This window comes from Saccopteryx bilineata, chromosome 2 (assembly GCF_036850765.1).
Source record: "Saccopteryx bilineata isolate mSacBil1 chromosome 2, mSacBil1_pri_phased_curated, whole genome shotgun sequence".
NCBI lineage: Eukaryota > Metazoa > Chordata > Mammalia > Chiroptera > Emballonuridae > Saccopteryx > Saccopteryx bilineata.
Window position 1 is genome coordinate 24,396,306 of NC_089491.1, and position 26,819 is coordinate 24,423,124.

A 26,819-nucleotide genomic window follows, 5' to 3' on the forward strand; every position below is an offset into this window, starting at 1 on the left:
TTTGCGGGAGGGGTATACAGCACAATCAAATGGCAAAATAATCTAGAGATATTTTCTCTCAACATATGTACCCTGATTTATCAATGTCACTGCATTAAATTTAATAAAAAAAAAAAAAAAAACAAAAAACAAAACAAAAAAAACCAAATTTGCAGGAAACCTATTATCGGATTAAGGCATTAGTGTTTTCCTCAACTGCAAAATAATCCCTGGAAAATCCTAAATGAAAATAACCTCCATCTTTTTACTAATACCTTGCTTATTTCTCGGTTGCAGGGCTGGGAAAGGAGAGGGGTCAATGAAAATGGGTGCTAGGAAGTCAGAAATAGACATTATTAATCCTGCAGTCGGCTGATTCTTGGCTAACTACCCATCAACAAATAGTCATGGCATAAAAATAAGATTAGCTCCAAGTCTGCCAAAGTTCCAGGTTCTGAGGTGTCGTGTTTCATGATGTCATAGAGAAGCTACCCTTATATTCCAGCTAAGATCCTATAATGAGTAAGAAACAGCTGCACAGGGAGTTAACTGAACCAATTTCATCAGCAATTCCCAGGTGTCAATCATGGTGCAGATAATTAAAGATGAGGCAAGTATTTCTTTGGCTCCATTGAATGTTTCAAAAGAGACCATCCTGAGAACAGATTTGATCAACCTTAAGAATTATTTCCTCCATCCTGTATTTGCTGTTTCTTGAGAGATGACACTATCCAGAGAGTCGCCAAGGGACAAATGGATCAAGTAAGGGTTGTGCTCTTGCCCCGACTATAGTTGGACCACGCCAGCCCCTAACATAGCCTGTTTTGTACCTGATCCCACAGCTTCTCCCATAGTTGTACCTGAGACACTCTATGGAAGCAAAAGAGCCCTCATATTGCTCTTATTCGGGGAAAGAAACAACGGCCCCCAACAGGCCTATGGAGTGGGGCAGGAGCGATGATAGTGAGGAGTATCACCAATCCCTTCCATGGTGTTTTATAAAGCCACTTTCCCATTTGCATCCATTGCTCAATGTTACCACCACAGCAAGTCTAAAAACAGACACTGACCAGGGGTCATTCTCTATTTATAAAGGAGAAAATTGTCTCTAACAGAGAAGCTGAGGTCCTACATCATCCAGAGGTGCAATGGGCTTTAGAATCCAGGCTTCTTTTTTTTTTTTTACAGAGACAGAGAGTGAGTCAGAGAGAGGGATAGACAGGGACAGACAGACAGGAATGGAGAGAAATGAGAAGCATCAATCATTAGTTTTTCATTGTGCATTGCAACACCTTAGTTATTCATTGATTGCTTTCTCATATGTGCCTTGACCGTGGGCCTTCAGCAGACCAAGTAACCCCTTGCTGGAGCCAGCGACCTTGGGTTCAAGCTGGTGGGATTTTGCTCAAACCAGATGAGCCCATGCTCAAGCTGGCGACCTCGGGGTCTCGAACTTGAGTCCTCTGCATCCCAGTCCGATGCTCTATCTGCTGCGCCACCGCCTGGTCAGGTGAATCCAGGTTTCTTTACAGCAGGGCCAGAAGCTGGATGGAAGGGAGGGGACATCGGGCCAGGTTACCAGCTCCCTCAGGTTTAGATTTCTGACATTTTCCCCAAGTGCGATTGGACATAAGGTCACAAAAATGAGAGTGACCGGATTGAGAGGAAGCGTTGCCATGAACTTTGATATAAGCCAGCGGTTTCAACTGATATGCCACACCAGGCACGCCGGCGTGCTGCAGGATTTTTAAAACATGCAGTTACCTGGTTAGTCAGTCAGGGGCACTGACCTCTTTCCCCTAGATCATCACATTAAAAAATGACCACAGCCAACACAGCAATAGCCATCAGTGTGAATGAATCAAAATCATTCCTATTTTTTGTCTGGTAAAAAAAAATACATTTTTTGGTGCACCATAGAATTTTAGTAATTAGTTTATGTGTCCATGGGATAAAAAAGGTTGAAAATCGCTGATATAAGCCAATGTTTTTAAATAACACACATTTGCAAATGCTTTTAATGCTGCTTTTAAATTTTTTCTCAGAATTTCACAGTATAGGCTATCCCCCGAGAGCCCCTCCCATCTGCCCCTCTGACTTCTCTTGAAGGCTTGTTGTCTCCTCCATGTCTTTTTTTTCTTTTCTTTCTTTCTTTTTTTTTTCTTTTGTATATTTCTGAAGTGAGAAGGGGGGAGGCAGAGAGACAGACTCCTTCATGTGCCCAACCAAGATACATCTGGGCCATTGGTCTGATGCAACCAGAGCCATTCTAGCACCTGAGGCAGAGGCCACAGAGCCATCCTCAGTGCCCGGACCAACTTTGCTCCAATGGAACCTTGACTGAGAGAGGGGAAGAGAGAGAGAGAGAGGAAGGAGAGAGGGAGGGGTGGAGAGAGGGAGGGGTGGAGAAGCAGATGGGCACTTCTCCTGTGTGCCCTGCCCAGGAATCGAACCTGGGACTTCCACATGCTAGGCCGATGCTCTACCATTGAGCCAACCGTCCAGGGCCTCCTCTGTGTCTTTACTCAAACATCTTCTTCTCACTAAAGTGGACCTTGGCCACCTAGACTGCCGTTGTAACCTAGCTTCCATCCTTTCTTTATTTTTCTCCTTTTTTTCTTTATTAGCAATGATCACTAACACACTGTGTGATTTATTTATTTATTGATCTTGCCATCAGTTATCCTTCCAAAAACTGCTCACAAAAATTAGGGGATCAGGGGACGTGCAGATACCGCAGTACTTTCAGCCTTTTGTAGAGCGCATTTTCACCAATGAAATAAATGTTGGTTTTGCATTCATTTGCATAAACAAACTTTCTTTGACTTGTTGTTTGCTTTTCTGATGTTTTTGTTTAATAATTTTAAAAAAATCAAATGCTTTTTTTTTTCATCACTTCATATTCATTTTGAAATACCCCCTAATTTTTGTGAGCAGTATATAAGCTCCATGGAGGCTGGGGATGTTTTGTCTGTGTTTCTGTCCACAGCTGTGTCTTAGCCATGTGTGCCATACTTGACATAGAGCAGGCCTCAATGGGTGCATATTGACTCAATATATACTGCTCACAAAAATTAGGGGATATTTCAAAATGAATATGTAGCGATAAAATATCCCCTAATTGTTGTGACAGTATATATACTACAGGGATATTTCCTTCAGGGACCTTAGCCAAGTCAACTTCATCAGTCCAGCTAGGCCGGATCACAGACACCCTAACAACCACTAAGATGTGGAGGGTGTTGGGGCTTGTGAGGATGGCATCCACCTGAAAACTTCAGAAGCAACTGAGAAATAGAGGCTTGGCACGGCTCTTGAACAAGGTAATTGCCCCATATCGTAGAGCAGTGATTTTCAACCTTTTCATCTCATGGCACACATAAGCGAATTATTAAATTCTGTGGCACCAAAAAGTATATATTTTTTGCCAATCTGAAAAGAAAAGATAGGTATAATTTTGATTCATTCACACTGGGCAGCTATTGTTGTGTTGGCTGCTGTCATTTTTTTTATTTGACAATCAAAGGGAAAAGAGGTCAGTGCCCCTGACTAAATAAGTCAGGTATGGCATGTTTTAAAAATTCTTGCAGGGCCCTGGCCGGTTGGCTCAGCGATGGAACGTCGGCCTGGCATGCGGGAGGCCCGGGTTCGATTCCTGGCCAGGGCACATGGGAGAGGCGCCCATTTGCTTCTCCACCTCCCCCCTCCTTCCTCTCTGTTTCTCTCTTCCCCTCCCGCAGCCGAGGCTCCATTGGAGCTGGGATGGCCCTGGCGCTGGGGATGGCTCCTTGGCCTCTGCCCCGGCCCTAGAGTGGCTCTGGTCGTGGCAGGGCGACGCCCCGGAGGGGCAGAGCGTCGCCCCCTGGTGGGCAGAGCATCGCTCCTAGTGGGCATGCCGGGTGGATCCTGGTCGGGCGCATGCGGGAGTCTGTCTGACTGTCTCTCCCCATTTCCAGCTTCCGAAGGAAAAAAAAAAAAAAATTCTTGCAGTACGCCAGTTGAAAATCACTAGAACAACTTGAGGAAAGGAACAGAATGGATCTTTTTTGAATTGTTCATTTTACTTGCCTGAAACTAAACCAAAATGGCAACATACATGTCAAGACTCCCCTAGTACAGAGCTGTGAGCCATTTATATAGGCAGGCACTTCCCTAATTCCAGTGGGAGGGCCTGCTCGACTTAATCCAGTTGGTGATCCCATCCACCAATCTTAATGATGGGTCCAGGGATGGATGAACACTTGATCTAATTAGAGCCTGTGAGAGGAGGAGATTGAGACTCATTGACGTAAAGAACTCAGGAGAGACTTTGTGTAGCAGTTAAGGAACATGGGCCCTGGAGTCAGGCTGCCTAGCTTAGGAACCCCAACGACCCCACTCACCAGCTGGCTGACCATGAGGAAATTCAGGAAATTCATCATTTGCCATTTTGGCATCTGTAAAATGGAGAGAATACTAACAATGCCCACTCCATTAGGGTGGTTTTGAAGATAAAAAGGAGAGAATACCAGGCAAGGAATATGTTACTACTGTTGCAATTCGAGTGAGAAAAAGAAAAATTAATCTTGACCAGAACACATGTTAGCAAATCACTTATTAACTAATCATCCCATGACCACTTACCATGTGCCAGCTAGGGTCCATGGAGGTGCAGGAATGAATCCGGATTGAGTTCTGTAGGGGCTTGTTGGGGAGATAAACCAGGCACTGTTCATAAAGTAGGCAAATATAGATACAGTGACCTGAGGTCCCAGGATGGGAAACCTTACTTTACTTAGATGATTGGACAGCTGATGGAAAGTTCACTTAAGATATTCAGGCCTGACTGGGCAGTGGCACAATGGATAGAGCATCGGACTGGGATATGGAGGACCCAGGTTCAAGACCCCGAGGTCGCCAGCTTGAGCGCGGGCTCATCTGGTTTGAGCAAAACTCACCAGCTTGGACCTAAGGTCACTGGCTTGAGCAAGGGGTTACTCGGTCTGCTGAAGGCCTGCAGTCAAGGCACATATGAGAAAGCAATCAATGAACAACTAAAGTGTCGCAACGAAAAACTGATGATTGATGCTTCTCATCTCTCTCTGTTCCTGTCTGTCTGTCCCTATCTATCCCTCTCTCTGACTCTCTCCCTGTCTCTGTAAAAAAAAAAAAAAAAAGACATTCAGCAGGAAGCATGTCAAATCTTTAAATATATGGTTGTGACGATAGCTTTAGTGATGATCTCTCTCACAGAACAAATGATTCAAGGTGTTAGATTAGTTCTTTTAAATTTTACTACTAGTTCATGTTTAGGTCCTTGTTTTTAAAAATATCAAATTTAGATGCCGCCTTGAACAACCATTCACCCTCCCCATCCACACCTCTTCTCACACAGACCTATCTCAGTTTCTCCCCAGAGGTAAACAACCATTATGGGGGATTTATTGTCATATGTGCTTAAAAGGTAAATATATATGACCTCAGCGACATTTAGGAAAGATCGGACCACCTGGAGAACAATGAGATGGGGAACCTAGTTACAGTTTTTAAGAACTCACCTATCATTTTATTCTTTGCAAAATTTTATAAGTTTCAGTGATTCTGCACATTTGCTCTCTTCTGTTCTGGTCTCAGAATGAATTCCAAACGTTTCTGAAAGCTGCTGGATACAAACTTGCAGTGGTTGAATATTCAGCAAAATGGTGTGGTGCTTGCAAGAGGATTTGTCCTGTTTTTTTTGTAAGTATCATCAGTCTTTATCTTATAGCTTTAGCGGGAATTTAAAGTCCCCAAATATTTTTCCCAGAAATTCTTTAAAATTTAGCACTATGGAATCACAGCTTTTTGAAACATCTTGATTAGATTAAAGGTAATATACCAAGATCAAATTAATTAGTACACACACCAGAAGGGTAAGACCTACTTGTCTAGGGAGAATTCTGCAAAGGACATCAAGATTTGCAAAAGAAGATAATTTGTAATAATGACATTTAGCAAAATTTCTGAGTCCAGAACTTCTAAATACTGGAATAGCTTACAGATAAAGATGATACTTATTGTTTACTATCATATAAAAAAATAAACTACCCCAATCCTTCAACCTTATTATTAGAATAAATCATATCTCTCATATTTCCTTTTGTATCTTTGACCTACTTTATAAAGTATTTTAATAAAATACTCTACTTTGTATAGTTGTGTATTTATATATTCAGCTCTTTTGTCACATACACATAGGTTCAAGTTTTTGTAAGGTCTTCAGGGTATAATTTTAATGTCTGTACTATGTTTTATTTATTTAATTTTTGTACTACCCCATTTCAAAGTTGTCACCATTTTATTTATTTATTTATTTTTGGCATAACGTGCAAAAAGAACTTCAGAAAAAATTTCAGGGCATTTTTTAAAATTTCTCCTTAACTGCAGAAGTTTTACATTTACAGTTCAAATTGTGAAATCTAGTCCTTCAAATATAAAGAAGTTTTGATTTCTCTACACCACTAAAAAGACTCATTTGTTTTCAGCAAGGTGTCTAATATTTCCGCTTTTTTTTTTTACTTGAAATCTTGAATCCACCTGAATTAATTCTATCCACTGTCACAATCTTTGACATTTAATTTAAAATAAACTTGGATCCAAATAGAGAAATTGGCTGCATGAACATCCATTCTATGCCTAAAGTTCTTATAGTGTCCAGATGGAATATTTTAAGTATCGGACAGCCCCCTCTATTCTGACACTCAAAACTTTAAGAAAAGCCCCAGAGTTCAGGTTCAGGAGTATAACTATACTCACATGCTACAGAGTCAAAGCTGATCAAATTTCATAAAGTGTGATGCAATCTAAGGCTTAGTAACCCCTCTCTTCATACCTTTGAGCCAGAAGGGAAGTAACAGCTTTGCTGCCCTATCCGGGCTCCCAAAGCCACTCCTACACTCATTCTTAACTTTATTCTTTTTTTTTTTTTTTGGTATTTTTCTGAAGTGATAGGAAGGGAGGCAGAGAGGCTCCCGCATGCGCCCAACTGGGATCCACCTGGCATGCCCACTAGGGGGCGATGCTCTGCCTATCCGGGGCATTGCTCTGTTGCAACTGGAGCCATTCTAGCACCTGAGGCAGAGGCCACGGAGCCATCCTCAGTGCCTGGGCCAACTTTGCTCCAATGGAGACTTGCCTAAGGGAGGAGAAGAGAGAGGGATAGAGAGATAGAAGGGGAAGGGGGAGGTGGGAGAAGCGGATGGGCACGTCTCCTGTGTGCCCTGGCCAGGAATCAAACCCAGGACTTCCACACGCTGGGCCGATGCTCTACCACTGAGCCAACTGGCCAGGGCCTTAACTTTATTCTTAATTATAGTTAGCCCCGTGAGGATGAACCTTTCCAAATTATCCTAATCTGAATGTGCCATCTGTTTTCTCTTGGAATCCAACTAATGCAAATGTAGTTTTTAACTAAATTTTGGTACATCTGAACTGTGAAATACTATTGGAAAAGAATCAGGTAGACCAGGGGTCCCCAAACTTTTTACACAGGGGACCAGTTCACTGTCCTTCAGACCATTGGAGGGCCAGACTATAAAAAAGAACTATGAACAAATTCCTATGCACATTGCACATATCTTATTTTAAAGTAAAAAAACAAAACAGGAACAAATACAATATTTAAAATAAAGAACAAGTAAATTTAAATCAACAAACTGACCAATATTTCAATGGGAACTATGCTCCTCTCACTGACCACCAATGAAAGAGGTACCCTTCCAGAAGTGCGGCGGGGGCCGGATAAATGGCCTAAGGGGGCCGCATGTGGCCCGTGGGCCATAGTTTGGGGACCCCTGAGGTAGACTCATATGTCTTGAAGACAGTATAGTATTAAGGAAAAGGAGTATAATATAGGAAACTTTATGTAGTGTGGTTTCATTTTTGTAAAACAGATACATACCTATATGTAACTATATTTGCATGTGTGCATATATATACACATATATAGATATATTATATGTAGAGAAAAGGGAGCAGAGAATGCATATCAAACAAGTTTTTTTCTTTTCCTGTAAAAGGGAGTAAAAAAATTAAGCGAAGATTATGAATGGGAGAAATTCATGTTTCATTTTGTTTTTCTTATATTGTTTGAACTTTTGCAAGAGAATGTGTTCAGGTATTGTGTGCATAACTTTTAAAAACTCATAGTACATAAGGAAGTTGGAGAAAAGGCTTTACTTCCTCTAGGTCACTTTATCAATCGGAGATCAAAGCAGGAAACAGAAACCAAATTAAACATAAAGGGATTTTAATACAAGGAATTTAATGTTTATAAAATCACTGAAAGACCGGATGAATGGGCTCTGAACTGGCACTCCATAAACAAGTCTTTCAGAACACCACGGACCCACCAACAGAGATCCCAACTTTGCCATAATCAGAAATGAGAAAGATGGGAGTTGTCACTTGAAGAAAACAAAAACAGAAATGAAAACAAAGACAACAACAACAGAGCAGCAGTTAGGGAGTCAGAACCAGAATCAGGAAGCTACTGGTACCACAGCTGCCTCTAGACATCCAGAAAGCTGATGTGTGACACTGGATCCCTGAGTCTGGCAGCCACAGCCCCTCCAGCACAACTACCTTCCGATTCTCAGAGTCTTGCTTTCTAGCAGGAATATAAAAAAAAAAAAACTAAACTAAACTAAAAGTACTTTCTGTCTCACCCGCATGCATCTCACTAGTAAAACCAATTTTCATCCAGAACTCTAGCTGCAAGAGAGTCAAGGAATCTTCACCTTTTTTCCTTTCTAGGCTTTGCAGGCGTTTCCAAACTACGGCCCGCGGGCCACATGCGGCCCCCTGAGGCCATTTATCCGGCCCCCACCACACTTCCGGAAGGGGCACCTCTTTCACTGGTGGTCAGTGAGAGGAACACTGTATGTGGCGGCCCTCCAATGGTCTGAGGGACAGTGAACTGGCCCCTTGTGTAAAAAGTTTGGGGACCCCTAGCTAAACTACCATAACTCAAAGAGGAGAAAGAATTCAAGACATTTTAGACACTCAAAAACTACAAGTTGACAACCCATAGCATCTCTGCTAAAGAATGCATTGCAACAAGAACAAGGTGAATTATAATATGTGGTTTTTAAGAAGTGATTTAAAACTTTTAAGTCTTAAATAAGTCCCATTTGGTGACTAAGTGCAGGGAGTCACAAACTTTTTCTGTAAAACACTAGAAAATATTTTCAGGTTTACAGGCCATATGGTCTCTGTCATAACAACTCAGCTTTAATTGGTTGTAGCACAAAAGCAACCAATGACAATACACAAAGGAATGGATAATCTGTGTTGCAATAAAAATTTCTTTATGAGACCAGGAGAAGAGCTGGCTTTGGTTTACAGTGCTTAGTTTGCTGACCCCAGGCTGACAGGATCACCAGACATAGAAATAGAACCCCAGAAAGATCATTTCTAGAAAAGGCAAATTACAAATTTGTTGAGAAATATCATAGGGTGATCCTGGGAAGGCAAGTAGTCTACAAGGCTAAGTTACAATGTACACAGTGGAAGTAGCAATACATGAGCCTCAAAAAGGAAGCTGAGGCCAGATCAAGAAGGATATCATATAATAACTTAAGTCGCCATACAGTCAGAATAATTGTAAGAAGGGTTTTGCCATGATTGAACGTGAGTTTTAGAAAATACTTTTGGCGGTGTTTTTTAAGAATGGGTTAGGTCTGACCAGGTGGTGGTGCAGTGGATAGAGCGTCAGACTGGAATGCAGAAGACCCAGGTTCGAGACCCCGAGGTCGCCAGCTTGAGCGCAGGCTCATTTGGTTTGAGCAAAAGCTCACCAGCTTGAGCCCAAGGTCGCTGGCTCGAGTAAGGGTTACTTGGTCTGCTGAAGGCCCGCGGTCAAGGCACATATGAGAAAGCAATCAATGAACAACTAAGGTGTTGCAACATGCAATGAAAAACTAATGATTGATGTTTCTCATCTCTCTGTTCCTGTCTGTCTGTCCCTGTCTATCCCTCTCTCCCACTCTCTCTATCTCTGAAAAAAAAAAAAAAAAGAATGGGTTGGAAAGACTGGAGGCAGGTAACCCAAAGTGAACAACAATCTTAATTTTGGAGATTTGGTGGTTTCTGGAGGAAAAAAAAATGAAAGATCAAATTCAGGAGACATTTAGAGTTAAGATCAACAGGATAGGTGACCAAAAGGTAACAGATTATATAAGTTACAGACTATATACAAGGAAGAACAGAGCAGAAGGAGGAGTTGAGGTAAGGAGTGGGGCTAGGTGGATGGAGTGAGGATGTCAAGGAAGGCAGTACCCACAGGGAACTCCAACCTAGCAAGGAACCATATCTGTACCATGTCTTCAGGCTACTACTTGATACAAAAATGGAAACTGCCATGTTCCTGTGCATTTCCTGACAGACTTAGGAGGCTCTGAAAACTTTATAAATAGAACTGATCCTGGGAACTAGGTGTCCGTGTAGGCCAAACCCATCCCCATGACGTCTGTGGCGGAACATCCACGCATCTTTGAACCTGAGAAGTGCAAGTCACCTGGCCAGGAGTTCTGGGATGACACCATTCTCCTGCCGAGTGTGGAGATGCTGCCAATCAAAATCAGCATCTTTTTTTTTTTTTTTATCTGAAAAGTACTCTATAACTCCAAAGGCCTTTATATCTATTATCTCAGAGTTTCTTCCCAACTTCACCATCTTAACAAGCCTCTGAAGAAAGAACTTCCACTTGAGTCACAATCCATGGACAAACAACTGGCAAGGACCCTACAACAGAACTGTGCACATGTCCCCCACTCACCCCGTGTGCACCATGCTTCTTCCTTCTCCGTGGGAGCAGCCCTCAGTGACAGCTGCATCACCCTAACCCTAACCCTAACCCTAACCTTATTGTCTCCACTTGGTCAAGCTCAGCGTACCTTACACCGCCATCAGAGAGAGGTCCCATTGGAAATAGGACATTGGATAAGCTTGAAATATGATGTTAAAACAAACATATCTATATGCTTTTAAGTGTCCTCAAAGTATGAACACAGCCATCTGGAAAAAAGAACAAAACCAGGAGCTGACATTTGCAGGCTATTGCTGCGGCTGCATCCACTGTCCCCCAGACCCATCATTAATGCCATGATCACCACCACTGCCCAAAATACTTCCAGAACAAAACAGAAACAAAACTGCGTTGTTTCTTCCTGCCTCCCATCTTCCATTTTCCGGCAAATGCTTCCCATTAGCAGAACCCAACGGGAAGACAGCTGGCAAAGGGTCTGGAAAATCCAGCTTCGGTACACAGTACAGCACAGAGGAAGGCAGTGGAAGCAGAACGCAATTAGGAGAATGGTCAGCACAAATATTTTTATGTCTCCTCAGCCGTAAGAGCCTCCTGCCACCAGCACCAGCACCACCTCCCAAAAAGCCTGGCAAAAAGAGATAATAAAGGCAGAGTTTGAGTATTTGGCTCAGAGATCTGTATTTTTCAGACCACTGAAGATACTCTCTGCCCAGGAAAAAGCTTCTATCTCCCTCTGTCCCACAGGGTAAGTCTGGGTCCACCACGTGTGTGTCATTGTTTCTTTGCTTTGTATCCTTTTTCAACTTTGAAACTCTAATCTTCAGTTTGGGTCTTTAAACTCTGGTTCTGCCACTGACCTTTGTTTGACCTTGGCATCATGTCATTCGACTTTTGGTGCTTCAAGTTCTAGGCAGCAGTGGAAGGCTAGAGTGATGCTTGGCTGTCTTGAACAACCTTTCTGTTCATTTCTTGGTTTTGCAAAAAGACACTTCTAGTGTGTAACTTGATATTAACACTAAGCTAATAGGGAATTTTAATTCTTTCCTTTTTCTTTATTATTATTATTATTTTATTTTGAAATTAACCTTAATGGAATTCTTTTCTTTTTTCAAGGCAATGTCTCTGAAATACAAAAATGTCATGTTTGCTACTGTGGATGTCGACGATTCTCGGGTAAGAGCCTTAAATCTTTCCATGTAGATATGTGAAACCTGAATGTCACATCACTGAGAGCACCATCTCAGTGACTGTAAAGTCAAGTAGAATTTCACAATTCTTTCTGATACACTGCTAAAAATTCACCCATGATGCTCTGCATGCTCTGTATTAGTTAAAAAACAAAAACAAAAAAAAACCCAGCAAGTGTGTGGCTCTCTTGCTGCCCCTCCCCCATCTCATACTGTATCAGACTTTACCAATCGATTCCAACATTCTTCACCACCTGCTCTGGGTTTCTGCCCCAGAAACCTGCTCAGCAGGCTTGGTGGAGGCAGAGGGCACCAGTTGGTTGGAGTTGGGATCAAGAGGAAAAATGCTTTTTACCCTGTAATAAAGTATTAATCAATTTCTAACTCAATGCATTATAGACATTTTATAATATATCTTATTTTCCTCTTACTGTATCTTTTTTGGGGGATGGGGTAAGGGTTATTTTAAACATCACAAGAAATTTCAGGAAATTCTTTCTTTATGTCCCTAGACATTTCTTTCTCACCCCAACCCCCAAATATAATTAGTTTCAGGTCCTCAGTCAAAATGTGCTTTATTAATGGAGATCATATGCTTACAAAATTATTCTTTCTAACATTTTTTCATTTATAATGAGGGCAAATAATAAGTAGTGACATATATATTATATATGAGATTGAATTTGAACTTTAGAATAACAAAAAATCTGTTATTCACCCATTTTGCCCTTTAATATGTTTTCTCGTGGGTCTATATCTATTGTTGGGTCATATGATTACTGTATATTTAACATTTTAAGGATCTGACAGACTATTTTCTAAAACATTTTGCACCCCAACCAGCAATGTATGAGCATTCTGATTTCCCCACACCCTCACTGACACATTACTGTTTGACTTTTTAAGCTTGTCTCTTTTTTTAGCAAGAGAGAGAGGGGGACACTGGGACAGACAGGCTGGAAGGGAGAGAGATGAGAAGCATCAATTCTTCATTGCAGCATCTTAGTTGTTCATTGATTGCTTTCTTATATGTACCTTGACGGGTGGGGAGAGGGGGACTTTAGCAGAGTGAATGACCCCTTGCTCAAGCCAGGTTCCTTGGACTTAATCCAGTGACCTTGGGCTTCAAGCCAGAGACCTTTGGGCTCAAGCCAGCGACCTTCATGCTCAAGCCAGCAACCAAGGGGTCATGTCTATGATCCTGCCCTTAAGTTGGTGAGCCCGTGCTCAAGCCAGATGAACCCACACTCAAGCCGGCAATCTAGAGGTTTTGGTCCTGGGTCCTCAGCGTCCCAGGCCAACACTCAATTCACTGCCCCACCACCTGGTCAGGCTAGCTCTTTGTCTTTTAAGGTTAAACAAAATGCACAACATTATTTAATGAAAGCAATATTTTATTAGTTGTTATCATGGAAATTATATTTGAGAGAGAGAGAGAATGTAAGCCTTACTTAAAATGCAAGACCATGTCTCAAGAGCAAGTTATAAAAATATCTTTACTCTTTCTTTTTTCTTTCTTTTTTCTTTTTTGGCAATATTTTCTCCACCTTCAGTCTCATTGGGGCCCTTTCACAAGCTCTTTTAAACAGAGCACATTTAGTCATTCACTCTATTCTGTTTGGCCTCCATCTCTCCGCTCTCCTAGAGCCCTGGGGTGAGAACCGCAGGAAGGCTGGGTACAGTCATTTTCTAGTGTAACACCCTCAAAACTCTGAGGCCCTGACAGAGAAGTTCGGGGCAGGAGAACCTGTAAGTGCAGGCTGTCCCTGAGCTTGCAGACACACCCCCTGAGGAGTCATCAAGTTCCACACGTGGTGCAGAGAGAGGACACCAACATTGTGACTTTGAGCCATTTTCCTTCCCAGGAGTTGGCTGAAGTTTGTCGGATCAAAATAATACCCACATTTCAGCTGTTCAAGCAAGCCCAAAAGGTATGTTTTCATGATAACTGGCAAGGCTGAAAATAGATTATAGAACCATTAGAGTTAAAAAAATAAAAATAAAAAGACTAGCATATCCTGGATGGATGAAACAACTGCATTTATTTTTAATACTGAGCAATGTACTTCTTAATTTCTGAACTTTACGTATTGGCAAGGAGTTAAAAAAATGCATGAATTTTAATAAATCGCATTCAGACCATCTGAGGTCCAAATCCATAAGAAATATGCCCCTGGGGCAGAACCATTTAAAAAGAATCTTACCAAAAAAAAAGGGACATGAAGAAATTCTCATATAAATGCATACAAGTGTTTAACAACAACACTTGGGGAAACGTTGACCAAAAATGATCACGAGGCCATATAGCCTTGTGGTCGACCATTCTGGATTCAGATTTCCATGGTTCAAATACCAGATCGACCACTTTCTGCCAATTGACTTAACAACCTCTTTGGATCTTAAGTTCCCTGTCTGTAAAGACAGAGGTCATAATAAATTTTTCCTCTCATGCAGTGGTTGTGAGAATTAAATAAATTCACATGGCTAAAATTTTTAGACCCATCCTGACACAGAGTAAGTGCTCGGTATGTTATGATAGTTGTTACTTTGAAAGTATTAATGGAGTGGAATGTTGAAGTACTTGATGTGTGACGAAACCAGTAATTTCAATAGAAACATATATGGCCGAGAGCATTGACAATTGTGCGTACCTTATGAAAGGTGACTTTGCAACACTGTTAAAAGAACATTTCATTCCCTTCGCACAATTATTCCATTCTTGGGAACTTTTGCTTCAGAAATAAACTCAAGGAAAAATAAACAGCTAAATGTATAGCAATTATAGCATTTATTTCTAATAAAATATGTGAGGGAGTGAAATGCCCTTTCTTAGTAGAATGGTTAAGTGATTTATAATATATCTACTCTATGAAATAGTGTGCAATTAAAAAGTGTTATGAAGAATATATGTAAAGTAAAAAAAAGCATGCTCAAACTTTGTCAAGATTGTCTGCAAGATAAAGAATGAAAGCATTTTGTATGCCATGCCAGCTGTAGAATTTTATATTCAGCTCCTGTTTGTATGTATTTACTGTAATAGCATTGGTGCAATAGATTTAAATAATCTTTCCCCCCAAATAAGCTGAACTATGTCCTCTCTTGAGATTTCCCTTGAAAATTGAAGTTATTTAATATATACTCCCTCAACCTCCCCCACCTACATGTCAAATTCTTTGTGTCACCTTATACTGTCTTCTCCTTTTCTTTCTCAGAAATGAGGATGCTTTCTCCTTTCTAAATCCATTCCATCCTCTGCATCCTGGCTGAATTCTTTCTGTTCTGCTCCAGCCCTTCATTCACTGGCAAAGAGCCACTCTGCATTAGCTCTTTTTAAATGTATGTTGTACAAAAAGCCTTCTTTCTGGTAACTCCTCTTTGAATACAGACTTTGGAGAATGTTTGCATCCCTTGAAAATATGATCAGCTCCTTTGCATCCAATTAGAAGACTTCAGGGATCCCTTGGGTTTCTCTTTTTTCATTGCTGCCAAGAATCTCAGGATTACCTCCGCTATTCAAATACTACAGCCTGTTGTAGCTGGTTTCCGGCGTTCCCTAACTATGACCCCCAGAAAGCATCATCCTATCGCGATTTTGGTATTCGGTCTTGGTCTCAATTCTCACTCATTTTAAATATATTCAAGATATTAAACAATCGGAAACATTAAAAAACTAAAAAAAATTAAGCTAATAACAATGACCTAGGGCCATCATGTACAATGGGCATTCCTTGGTGCCGGATGTTTTCATCCAGAGCAGGGGTCCCCAAACTACGGCCCGCGGGCCACATGTGGCCCCCTGAGGCCATTTATCCGGCCCTCGCAGCACTTCCGGAAGGGGCACCTCTTTCATTGGTGGTCAGTGAGAGGAGCATAGTTCCCATTGAAATACTGATCAGTTTGTTGATTTAAATTTACTTGTTCTTTATTTTAAATATTGTATTTGTTCCCGTTTTGTTTTTTTACTTTAAAATAAGATATGTGCAGTGTGCATAGGGATTTGTTCATAGTTTTTTTTTATAGTCCGGCCCTCCAACGGTCTGAGGGACAGTGAACTGGCCCCCTGTGTAAAAAGTTTGGGGACCCCTGATTCAGAGGTTGGATAAACATCTGGCAGGGATGCACTGTAAACAACAGCTGCCATTGTTTCACAGTTTTAGGGCACAGGACAGACAAAGCCAATTGACAGGTGATAAGTAAGGTGGATTTGTTCTTTCCTGCTGTCTTCCTTAGTGTTTTCATCTGAGACATCATCACATCATGTTCCAGGAAGATTAATTGTGGTTTCTTTTTTTTTTTTTTTTTTAAGTGCATTCCTGTGGTGTCTTCCAGGTAGGGCATCCAAAACCTTGGCTGGTTTTTGTACCCAGAATTTTATACATATATTCTGTTATAAGTATTTCATAAATTTGGCTTATATAAGACTCTCTTAAAAGCCAAGAAAGACTATAAATTATCTCCAGTAAAATGCACGTATGCACACGAACTAAAATGTGCATATAATACTGGGGTATTTGACGAGCCTCCAAAGCTGATCCGTAGATCCCCTTGGTTACTAACTTTGGTGAGTAGGGGAAAGTAGAGTAACAAAGCTTAGCAAGTCTTGACCAACTGCTCAAATATGAGCCACTGACCGCAGTTGGCCCCCACCTTTCATTCCTTGATAGAATATAATGCAGTTCAGTCTTCTCGTCAAAGTGATGGGATAAGGGCACATAGATGCAAAGAAATAAATTACTCACAAATGAATAATTCAAAAGAAGAACTGAGCTTTCATGTTAAGTAGGAGTAAACTTTTGCCTTTATGCTTGTGAAGCACTGGACTCTTGCTGAGGTCATGGAAGTCATTCCTGACAGTACCCTCACTGACAAAGGTACAGAGGTAAAAAGAATTCCAAGTAGGAGCAACGCTGTGGGCTAAACAGAGGACAGTGTTGGAAGCAGGGCTCACAAACTCGGTGTCTTCAGGAGTCGAGCAAGGTCAAGAGGTGACATAATATTGTAGTAAGTGAGGAGGATGGTACTCCCTGGAAAATCACCCTCCCAAATGCTCATGGTTCAAGTTCATAGCAAATAATGCTTGACCCACCCTCTAAAAAGAGTGTCTGCAGCTAATTTCTGTCATCTCAGCAGTCAGATAGGTGTAGGTTGAACCCCTGTTCTGTCTCTTATTAGTGGGTGATTTTGGGAATGTGCTTTAATGACCTGGGGGCTCAGTTTCCTGCTGTGTGAAATAGGGACTCTATTATGTTTGAACAGCTATCATGAAAATGTATATAAGGGGCCCTAGCACTGAACTTGGTGTATACCTCTAATAGAGCCCCAGGATCTACCTGTGCACTTCTCTTCCTGAAAACTTAGAAATAAATAGAAATTTAGAAATAAATGTTATGAGAAATCTCTAAGGCTCTTTGAATAACTACAATATCCATTTAAGCTAAGTCATCTTAGCATTGAGGAGTTACCTACCCAATGACAGCCAACCTGTTAAGGATTGTTTTATACATGAAAGGGTTTTGCATGAGAAGGGGGAAAAAGAATTCTCACGTGGCCTTCAGGGTTCCAAAGTGTGCAGATCCCTAAAAGGGTAACTATCGGCCCCATAGGGATATGATACCTTGGCAAAGGTCAACTGACCAGAGGAGGCAAGAACTGAATGAGATGGAGGGAAAGGCAGAGAAGTGCCACTACTATTTTTCACCCTTTAGCATCCTTTGGCAATAGTGCCACAGGTGCTGCTCTTGGCTTTAGCAGCGGAAAGGCAGTGACAGCTTGTGTACCTCTTTTCTCCAGGGAAGGAGTCAGGGTGAGGCAAGGGAAGCAGGATATTGCAGGTATGGGGTGGAATCCTGCCTTTACTTGAATTTTTGATGTTTTGTTTATCGTGGGTTTTTGCGTTAATTGTTAATACTTTTAAAAGTGTTTGTTAAAAATATTATTTATCTTGAATCCTGAGTTTCTGGCACCCCTTATATTTTGCACCCTAGTCCCTGCCCCATTCTTCTCTGAATTTTAAATTTCAAAATTGGAGTATTTCATTGGGTGATTCTCCGGAAAGACAAGTTTGGTAGCAGGTTGTATTCATACCTAAGGTTTATCACAGCAAAGAGTGCAGAGTTAACGGAGCAGGCGAAAGATATGCATTGATGGAGTCCAGGGGGTCCAGCACAGACTTCTGACGCTCTTTCTTGTCCGAGGACACACAGGAGCGCTCCCTCTAGCAATGAACTTAGGGACATGTGCAGAATGTCTTTATCTTAGAAATGCTCTTCAAAGTCTCAGGGTCTGAGGACTTTAGGTAGGAACTGGTCACATAGACATATCATGCTGGGCGACCATTGCTACACAACTAGCCATGAGAGTGGAAACTCAGGACTCCAAAAACGAAACCAGGTGCACATCATCAATGCTGATGTTTACACAAAGCAACGTGACAAGCCAATGTGTCATGGTCCTCCACTCCAGGTGTGGATAGTAACACCATCCATCACTCACACAAAGAACTCAGAGGACCAAATTTCCTGGGGGCCGGTGAGTATTCTACTGTGGGGCTCTTGGCGACACTCTTGCAAGGTGTAAGCTACCAGATCTGCTGTGTTAACTCCTTTCTTCCACGGAGTCATGTGGAAAATCAAACGTCACCTTTGTTGTATGTGACAGTACTGCCAAATTGCACTAATTGAAGGCCATGGCTTGGACCTACGTCAATAGACATCTTACTATCCCTTGAAACCTAGACCTTGATGTGATCCACCTGTGGGAGGACTTGGGGCAACGGAAGAGAAACTTGTCTACCAGGTGAAGGAGATATTGCTGCCTCTCACCACTATTGATCCCCAAAAGTAAGGTCAGAGGGCGATAGCCTTCCAGGCCTGTCGCTAGAAGACAGACCTGAGGCCTGCTTCAGGTGTGCTTTTCAGAAGAGCCATGGGAGGAGAGAGGACCTGTCCCCTTAGCAGAACACCCCCAAAAGGGAGAAGGTAGACATGAACTCTTGCTTCATCTAGACTTAACTAACAAGCTCGACTCTGAACTTGGAGGGATGTTGGGGGGGGAGGGAAACGATAAACAAGCCTATTTTTCTAGGATTTCGATTTTCTAGGGGAAACCTGAGAACAGGACCGTGTGCCATTGAAGAAAATGGCTCTGAAACCATTCATATGGGGGGGGGGGGACAAACAAACAAAAAAACCATTCATACGCCCATCCCATACTTCCAGTAATGGGAAGAATGATATCCCCTCTGGCCAGAGTCTAAAAGTACTTTTCCTATTCCAGTGTGGCTTACCATGAAGTCCCATGTTAGACTCATGCCCCCTTTTCCCTTCAAGAGAAAGCCACATTGTACTGAGTGACTGGCTCTCGGGAAGTTTCCTGTGTATCCTCAACAGCTTGGGCTAATGGCATAGAATAAGGGTTGGCAAACTACAGCCCCCAAACTAAATCTAATCCTCTCCTAGTTTTTGTAAATAAAGTGTCACTGGAACACAGCCATATCCATTATTTAAATGTTGTCTATGGCTACTTCCTCACTATAGTGACAGATTTGAGTGGTTTCGACAGAGACTGTGTGGCCTGCAAAGCCTAAAATAGGTATTATCAGCCCCTTTACAGAAAAGTTTGTCAGTCAACAAACTAAGTCAAAACAATGACTAAGTACGTTAGTCATTATTTATGCCACCAGCGCTCAAAGCAACGTATGTAGGCAGAGTTTTGAAATCTGCTACAACAAAAGGAAAATCAGTGGGTAATTTACTGAAATCTGACTCTTGGAATAAGTTGAGGAAAAGGCCAACTTTTATAGATTGGAGGAAAACTAGATAATAGATTGCTTCAACATGCTCTGTGCTTCAATTCACATCTATGTAAATTCAAGCTATTGGAAACAGACTATTTCAAGGAGGCCTGACTTCTTGGTTTGCTTTGGCTCAACTCCAGAAACCCTAACTGGCTGTTTACATGTGCCAGGGGGTTGTGAAAGTGTAAGGGGAAGTGTGCTAACACCTGCAGTGTGATGCAGAGGGTTCTGGGAAAGGAATGGGCCTGGGTGGAGTCAGAGAAAGAGCAAGATAGGAACTAACAGTAACACTGGCCACCTTTCAATAGAAGGGTAAGGTACTTTTAACAGTTCTCTCGTTAGACCTATCCTTCCCACCTTACTAATAAGACTTATCACCTGAGTGGATAAACCCTTCATAAAGAATAAAACCATTATACTATTACAAATTACAGAATTGTACATACAAACATTTCTACAGCTACCTACCCCCACCAAAGATGTCTTATGTTGGGTGGTTGTTCGGGCTTTTATGTTTGTATTGTTATCATTGCTGTTACTTTGAGAATGGCGTTGTCATTGTCATTGTTTTTAACTCAGTATAGATGTCTGAAAAGTGTTGGAGCTTTCATACAGCTGGTCCGAATGTAACTGCAGTATTCACGCAACCACCTTACGTATCAGCTGGCCAAGACATTTTATTGTAATTATTCTGTGAGTGCATCATTAGCCAGCGTCCCTAATGCAGACTCTCAGAAGTGCATTCGTTAGGAAGGGATCACTGACTCCAGCCTCTTCACATTTCCCCAGTAACAGTAATAGATGTTGTGTTGAGGATTTAATATCTTTGGCATTAAAACAACACAGAAAAACTGCCTCGCTGGTTGCAGCTGAATGATGATGGGTAAACAAGAAAGTTTGCTTCATTAATCTGTTGTTGTGTATATTCAAAAATGTCCAAGTGAAAGTTTCTTTTAATGCCTGTTGGACATAGGTGTTCAGTTACGCATAGGCAGCCACCCCATATCTCAGCGGTCTCTGTGAACCAGGGCATGTAAATGTCATTAGCTGTCATTACTAGGGTGCCGGCGGTCCATGGAAATGGAGGAGAGAGGAGTAAACATTGCCCCCTAATGCCTCAGAGCAGAGTGTGTCTTTGAGGGACACAGCCAAACATTCAGGTTAAAATGAGAGAACATTTTGAGCAGAAAAAATATGTTAGTTGCCTTGCATATTGTGAGTCAAATAAGTTTGCAAATAGGATGTATATGTTTGCTCGCTTATAGTTTGCATTGAGTGTGGGGGACAGGCTGTAAGCAGGCAGGGTCCTTATAACCTAACTTAGTTTTAAGACTAAGCCTTTCCCATCCTTTTAATACTAAGATCTCAACACTAAGCTTTTCTCTACACCCTTGACTGTTGCATGATGTGGGGTGGTGCATGAGGAATCCCATTTATGCCTCAGATTAAATGGCTTTGTATCAGAGACTTTCTTATTTGTATACTGGCTTAAAGGCTTTAATTTCTACACTATAAAATAAAGGAGACAAGGGGCTCTCTCTCTCGGTTCCTGAAATTAGCATTGCAAGGAGAGGCAGCCAAGATGGTGGAGTGCTGAAGGAGAAGCCAGATTGTACAAAGTTTGTGCAGAGAGAAGGAGATGGGGAACAGAGGTGAATAAGGCTGGTGAGCTAGAAACCTTGGATTCTAGGAATACTCGGATGAGTCAGTGGCTTTGGGAGCCCTGAATGGTAAGGGAAGTGTTTTCCCATTGTGTATATTTTCTTGCCCGCTTGGTGCAAGCTAGGATGAAAGCTAATGGCCCACCAGTTCTTGGCTCCATTGTTTCATTACCGCCTGTCCAAATCAAACCTGAACCTGCATTGGCCAGGCAGCTGTGATGGTGGCCATGGCAACTGGCTTTACACATATATTATCTCTTCAAGAAAAGGCTACTTATGAAATAAGCTATCAGTAAGCTGCTCCTCCTTCATTAACTATATTCATTTAGCTCCTGTGTGGAAAGCCCATGCTAGACAAGGAGGCACAAATACAACATTTACCTTTGGCGAACTGGACAGAAAAACAATAAGATGAGTTCACAGCATGAGAAATGTGTGCCTTTTAGTACCTGAAACTTAGCGCTACCCAGAGTCTCAGACCTGTACTTCAATGCTAGAAATCCACTTTGCTGAACTCACTATTAGCCTAAAACCATGAATCAAGCACGTGGCTGTAAAGTTCTGGGCTAGATACTAAAAATATGGAGGGAAAAAATAAGATACAGTTCCCATCCTTGGACTAATGGGGAAGAAAAATAACAAAATCATCTCTTTAATAGCAGAGTGGACAGGGTACTTTGAGATCACAGGTAGAGAGACTTCAGGGCAGACTTCGTGACTTAAATCTTGAAGGATGGCTAGGATTCACAAGTGAAAAAGATGGGAAGAAACAGAGACTTCTAAGAGAGTATGGGTATATTCAGGAATTGTTTGATAATAATATAACAATAATATAAAATTACTAAATAATCACTAGACTCTAAGCTTCACAAGGAGATTTTTTGTCTGATTTGTAGTAGTTACTGACTAAGTATATGTTAAATTTTTTTTTAATTTATTCATTTTTAGAGAGGAGAAAGAGACAGAGAGAGAGAAGGGGGGAGGAGCTGGAAGCATCAACTCCCATATGTGTCTTGTTCAGGCAAGCCCAGGGCTTTGAACCGGCAACCTCAGCGTTTCCAGGTTGACGCTTTACCCACTGCGCCACCACAGGTCAGCTAAGTATATGTTAAATCAGGGGTCCCCAAACTTTTTAGACAGGGGGCCAGTTCACTGTCCCTCAGACCACTGGAGCGCCAGACTATAAAAAAAAACAACTATGAACAAATCCCTATGCACACTGCACATATCTTATTTTAAAGTAAAAAAACAAAAAGGGAACAAATACAATATTTAAAATAAAGAACAAGTAAATTTAAATCAACAAACTGACCAGTATTTCAATGGGAACTATGCTCCTCTCACTGACCACCAATGAAAGAGGTGCCCCTTCCGGAAGTGCGGTGGGGGCCGGATAAATGGCCTCAGGGGGCCGCATGTGGCCCGCGGGCCGTAGTTTGGGGACCCCTGTGTTAAATGAATTCTTCTAGAACATGTTGCTACAGTTCAGAGTTCACAGCAGGGAGAACATTCAATGTAGACCAGACAAAATCAAGGAATCTGTGTAAGAAGCTCAGATTCAATGATGATGGAGAAACATTGAAAATTTTTGCAGAGAAGGACAGCATGACTGGAATTGTTTTTTGGGCCTCAAGGGAGAGAAGGGCCCTGGCCAGATAGCTCAGTTGGTTAGATCATCATCCTGATAAGCAAAGGTTGCTGGTTCGATCCCTGGTCAGGACACATACAGGAACAGATTGATGTCTCTCTCTCTCTCTCTCTTCTTTCCTCTCTCTCTAAAGTCAATAAATAAAATTAAAAACAAAAGAAAACAAATCCCCCACCCTTTAAAAAGAAACTATGTTAATTAAAGGGGGGTTGGAAGGTGGTTAAGAGACACAAGACTGGAGACAGAGAAACAATTATAAGCTGTTGCTAAAGTGCAAGTGAAAGTGGATGAGTTAAAAATCCATGGAGTTCAGTGACAAATTTAACCCCACCTAAAGCCACCAGAACGGCTAACATGAAAGAGACTGGCCGAACCCAGCGCTGCTGAGCACGTGGAGCGACCAGGACACTGTCTTCTGCTGGCAGAGTGTGAGCTGTTACAATCACATTGAAAACCTGTAGGGCATCTCCTGCTAAGAGCTGAACTCAGGAGTCCCACTTTCAGGGACACAACAGAACCCCCGCAGAAATGAGTGCTCATTTGTCCCCAAAGACATCCCTGCCAAGATGGAGAAAAGTATGTTCCCGGCAGCATGACTGTTCCTAGCCTAAAGGGATAAATTTTGTTCTAGTCATGCAAGGAAATAATTTTTTTTTTAAATCACTGAAAAATGAATGTACTGCCACTTATACAGATAAATATCATCACGTTAAGTGAGCGAAGCCAGGCACAGAAGAATACATAATGTAGAATTCTATTTCTAGAAGTTCAAGAACAGACTGAACTAATTGATGATGAAAAGCCCAGATTAATGGTTGCCTTTGGGCACAGAGCAATGATTGGAGGGAGGTGCCGGGCTGCTAAAGCGCTGTATCTTGGTCTGGACATGGCTGTGCAGATGTTCTCTCTTTTGTAATAATTCTCCAAACCGTATGCTTAGAATTTGTGCAATTGCCTGAGTGTGTATGATTCTTTTTATTGCGGCCGTGGTTTCCTGGTTTAGGTAACAGGGTGGGTGATGCTGTCCGTACTCGGTTCAATCTATATGGAAGAAAGAGAAGTCAAATTTCACAGTGGCCAAGGCTCTTACTACCTGTAGCTTCTGGCTGCCCTTGGTGGCCCTCCTGGTGTCACAGAATAGGCCTGTCGTAACTCCATGGTCATGGAAATCATCCCTTTCTGGAAATATTCCTTCAGGGCTGTGCTCTCCCGTTTCGGAGTCCCCCCCCCCCCCAGCCTGTGCCATCCCTGCACGAGGGGCAGTCTCCTCCAAAAAGGGAAACCCTTCTTTCTGTAGGTGCCCCAAACGCTCTTTGGCTCTACAGTGCCTGTTGGTGGTGGTGGGGGAAGGGGATCCTAAAATAAGCAGGCATAATCAGATTTATTGAAGTTATTCCCATAGAGATATCAAAACTATCTCCTAAGGGACCACTGGGGGTCCAGGGGACTGTCTAGAATTACATGGCGGTGGTCATGGGGAACAGGCACACCTGGGGACTTTCCACCCCTTCCTTGCCAGTGTCTCTCTTCTGCTCAGCTGTTGCATGTGCCTTCACTTGAATCAGGCTACTCCTGAAGCAGAAGAGTAGAGGCTAAGGGTCTAGGACAGAAGCCACTAGAGAAGAACCATAGACATAGTACCACTGCAGACACAGTGACACCTACCTTCCAAGTGCTATGAGAAACATAGACAGAATGAGACTGTGGTGGGACCTCAAATGTCAGACCCTGCATTCCGCCGCAGCAGTGGTGCAGAGGATGAACCGGCTGCCTCCCAGGGAATAGGAATTGAAAAGGCCTTCCCCTCTCTCTCAGCTTCCAGCCTTCCGGAGCACGCTGCCTCACCGCGCCCCTGGCGTCCTGCCAGTGGACTTAGCACTCTGGTCACTGAGCTAAGCTTAGTGCCTTTTTCTGCTCCCTGGCAAGTTTGGTCATTCCGGTGGCCAAGCCCTGCACGTGTTCTTGCCAGGACTTCTTGTCTGGGTACCTGCTCTGGCCTCAGAGGATTGTGGAACTCTTCCTGCCTAGAGCCAGCAGCCAGCAGCCACCTGACTCTTAGGGAAGAGAGACTCTCGCAGACCCTTCCTGACACCCTCCTCCCCTGTGGCCTAGGCCAAGGGAACATTTTATAGAGGAGATGGCTACACACCAGACAACCCAGATAAACCATGAAATTCTGCACCCACACTCAGGTAACCCTATTCTCAAGACTCAAAAGAGCAATTTGCTGCTGTAGAAGTGGATCTGTGGGCGAGCCGGTAAGTGAAACGGGATCAAGGCAGAGTCATAAGACAGGGGTTTCCTTTAAAGGAACGCGGTGAACCATGATGCCCACAGGCAGCGCCGGACTGAACGCTGGGGAGGCAGGCACGTTAGATCTGGGGATAGTTTCCTCTCTGCTGCACACGGAGCTTTGAAGTCAGTTCTAAACTTCTCCAACCCCTGCCCCAAAGTCCAGACACCTTATTTTGGCTGCTGAAATCTCCCTCACTGGAAACTGAAATCGTCAGCCAACCCCAGCCTCAGTTTACCCACCCACACTGATCCTTCTCTCCAACTACCTCAGGCAATTGGTACTAAAGTGATAATGGATAATAAGGTCTTTAACTTTTCTGTTTCATCAAATATGAGATGCTCACTGACAGATGCACCATTATTTTATATACTGCTGAAACATGTTTCAGATAAAACACCCCGTCCGCTATGGACTATCTCCTGATTCAGAGACGTGAGAATTGGCGGGGAGGGAATGTGCTGCTTAGAAGCAATTGATTGCAATACTGTTACCTGGGCAAAAGTCAGGGAATGGGAAATCATAAGCCATTTGACCTCAGGAAATCACATAGATGAGTTAACAAGCCCTTAATACCAATGGGTAAAAGCTCACACACTTCAATGACTAGGTCTCCTCATTTTCAACAACATTATATGTTCTAGATCTTCGTTTAGAGGAATATTATGCAGAATTACATAAATTTGGCAAAACACTAGCACAAACCATTTTGAAAAGGTGCCAAACAAGACATCATGAGTTTAATGTGTTTAATGTATATTTATAGATGAAGGATCTTGTAGATGATAAAAATGAGTAGAGGTTAATTTTATGAGGAGAAGCAAAACTCCTCAAAGCTTCAACATCTTTGCAATGTGTGAACCAATCAATATCTCACCTTTTGTGTATTTGTGAACAGATTTTTGAAATTTGTGGCGCTGATGCTAAAAAATTAGAAGCAAAGATTCAAGAGCTAATGTAAGCTGATCTCCAGAACAAAAATACACTGGCAGCATTCTAAAAGCCCACAACAAAGCGTTCGTGTTTTTATTTCCACCAAATACTGTCATGTTCCACCGGTCTCTCTCCTAATGCTTTACAGGTTGAATTTCACATTGCAACCTCACTGCGAAACCGCTTCAAAGTATTGTGCTAGCAGCGATTGTGTCATTCCTGCTCTCTAAAGTGCCCTTTCCGTTTACTCTGAGCACATTCTTGAGGCAGTATTTTTATGACCTCACAACAGAGACGCTGCATGGGTATTCGATAATGCCAGGTCATCGAGAAGGTTTCCCAGAGGTCACCAAAGATGGAGTTTTTCGCAGTGATCTGGAAACAAACAAATGTCTCATTGCCCTGGTGCACTCCAAATATATAGAGGCTTCTTCCCCATGAAGCCCTTGTGTGCAGTACAGAATTGTTTTTCCGGTGTGTTCCCTAGAACTGTGTCATTTTTCTCTCCCTCCTTGCCTTCCTACAGGTATATAAATT

At 42.3% G+C, this 26,819-nt stretch overlaps 1 protein-coding gene across 2 annotated transcripts; it reads left to right on the top strand.

The window, feature by feature from the left end:
• The first annotated feature begins 565 nt into the window (after positions 1-565).
• TXNDC8 (thioredoxin domain containing 8) lies at positions 566-26,310 on the top strand. Of its 2 annotated transcripts, XM_066254673.1 has the most exons (6): positions 566-589; positions 5,593-5,697; positions 11,879-11,938; positions 13,818-13,883; positions 25,249-25,314; positions 26,248-26,310. In XM_066254673.1, exons 1-6 carry the CDS (start codon positions 566-568, stop codon positions 26,308-26,310), a joined length of 384 nt encoding a protein of 127 aa, XP_066110770.1. The 2 variants fall into 2 exon arrangements, with proteins under 2 accessions (XP_066110770.1, XP_066110771.1); XM_066254674.1 differs by lacking the exon at positions 25,249-25,314.
• The last annotated feature ends 509 nt before the right edge of the window (positions 26,311-26,819 follow it).

What these genes read in the sequence shown, in the direction of transcription:
- TXNDC8 (XM_066254673.1), top strand. Translation starts at nt 566, where the DNA reads ATGGTGCAGATAATTAAAGATGAG. An exon ending in TGCAGATAATTAAAGATGAG is followed by an intron (nt 590 to 5,592) that starts GCAAGTATTTCT and finishes TTCTGGTCTCAG; the next exon opens with AATGAATTCCAAACGTTTCT. An exon ending in TGTTCAAGCAAGCCCAAAAG is followed by an intron (nt 13,884 to 25,248) that starts GTATGTTTTCAT and finishes ACCCACACTCAG; the next exon opens with GTAACCCTATTCTCAAGACT.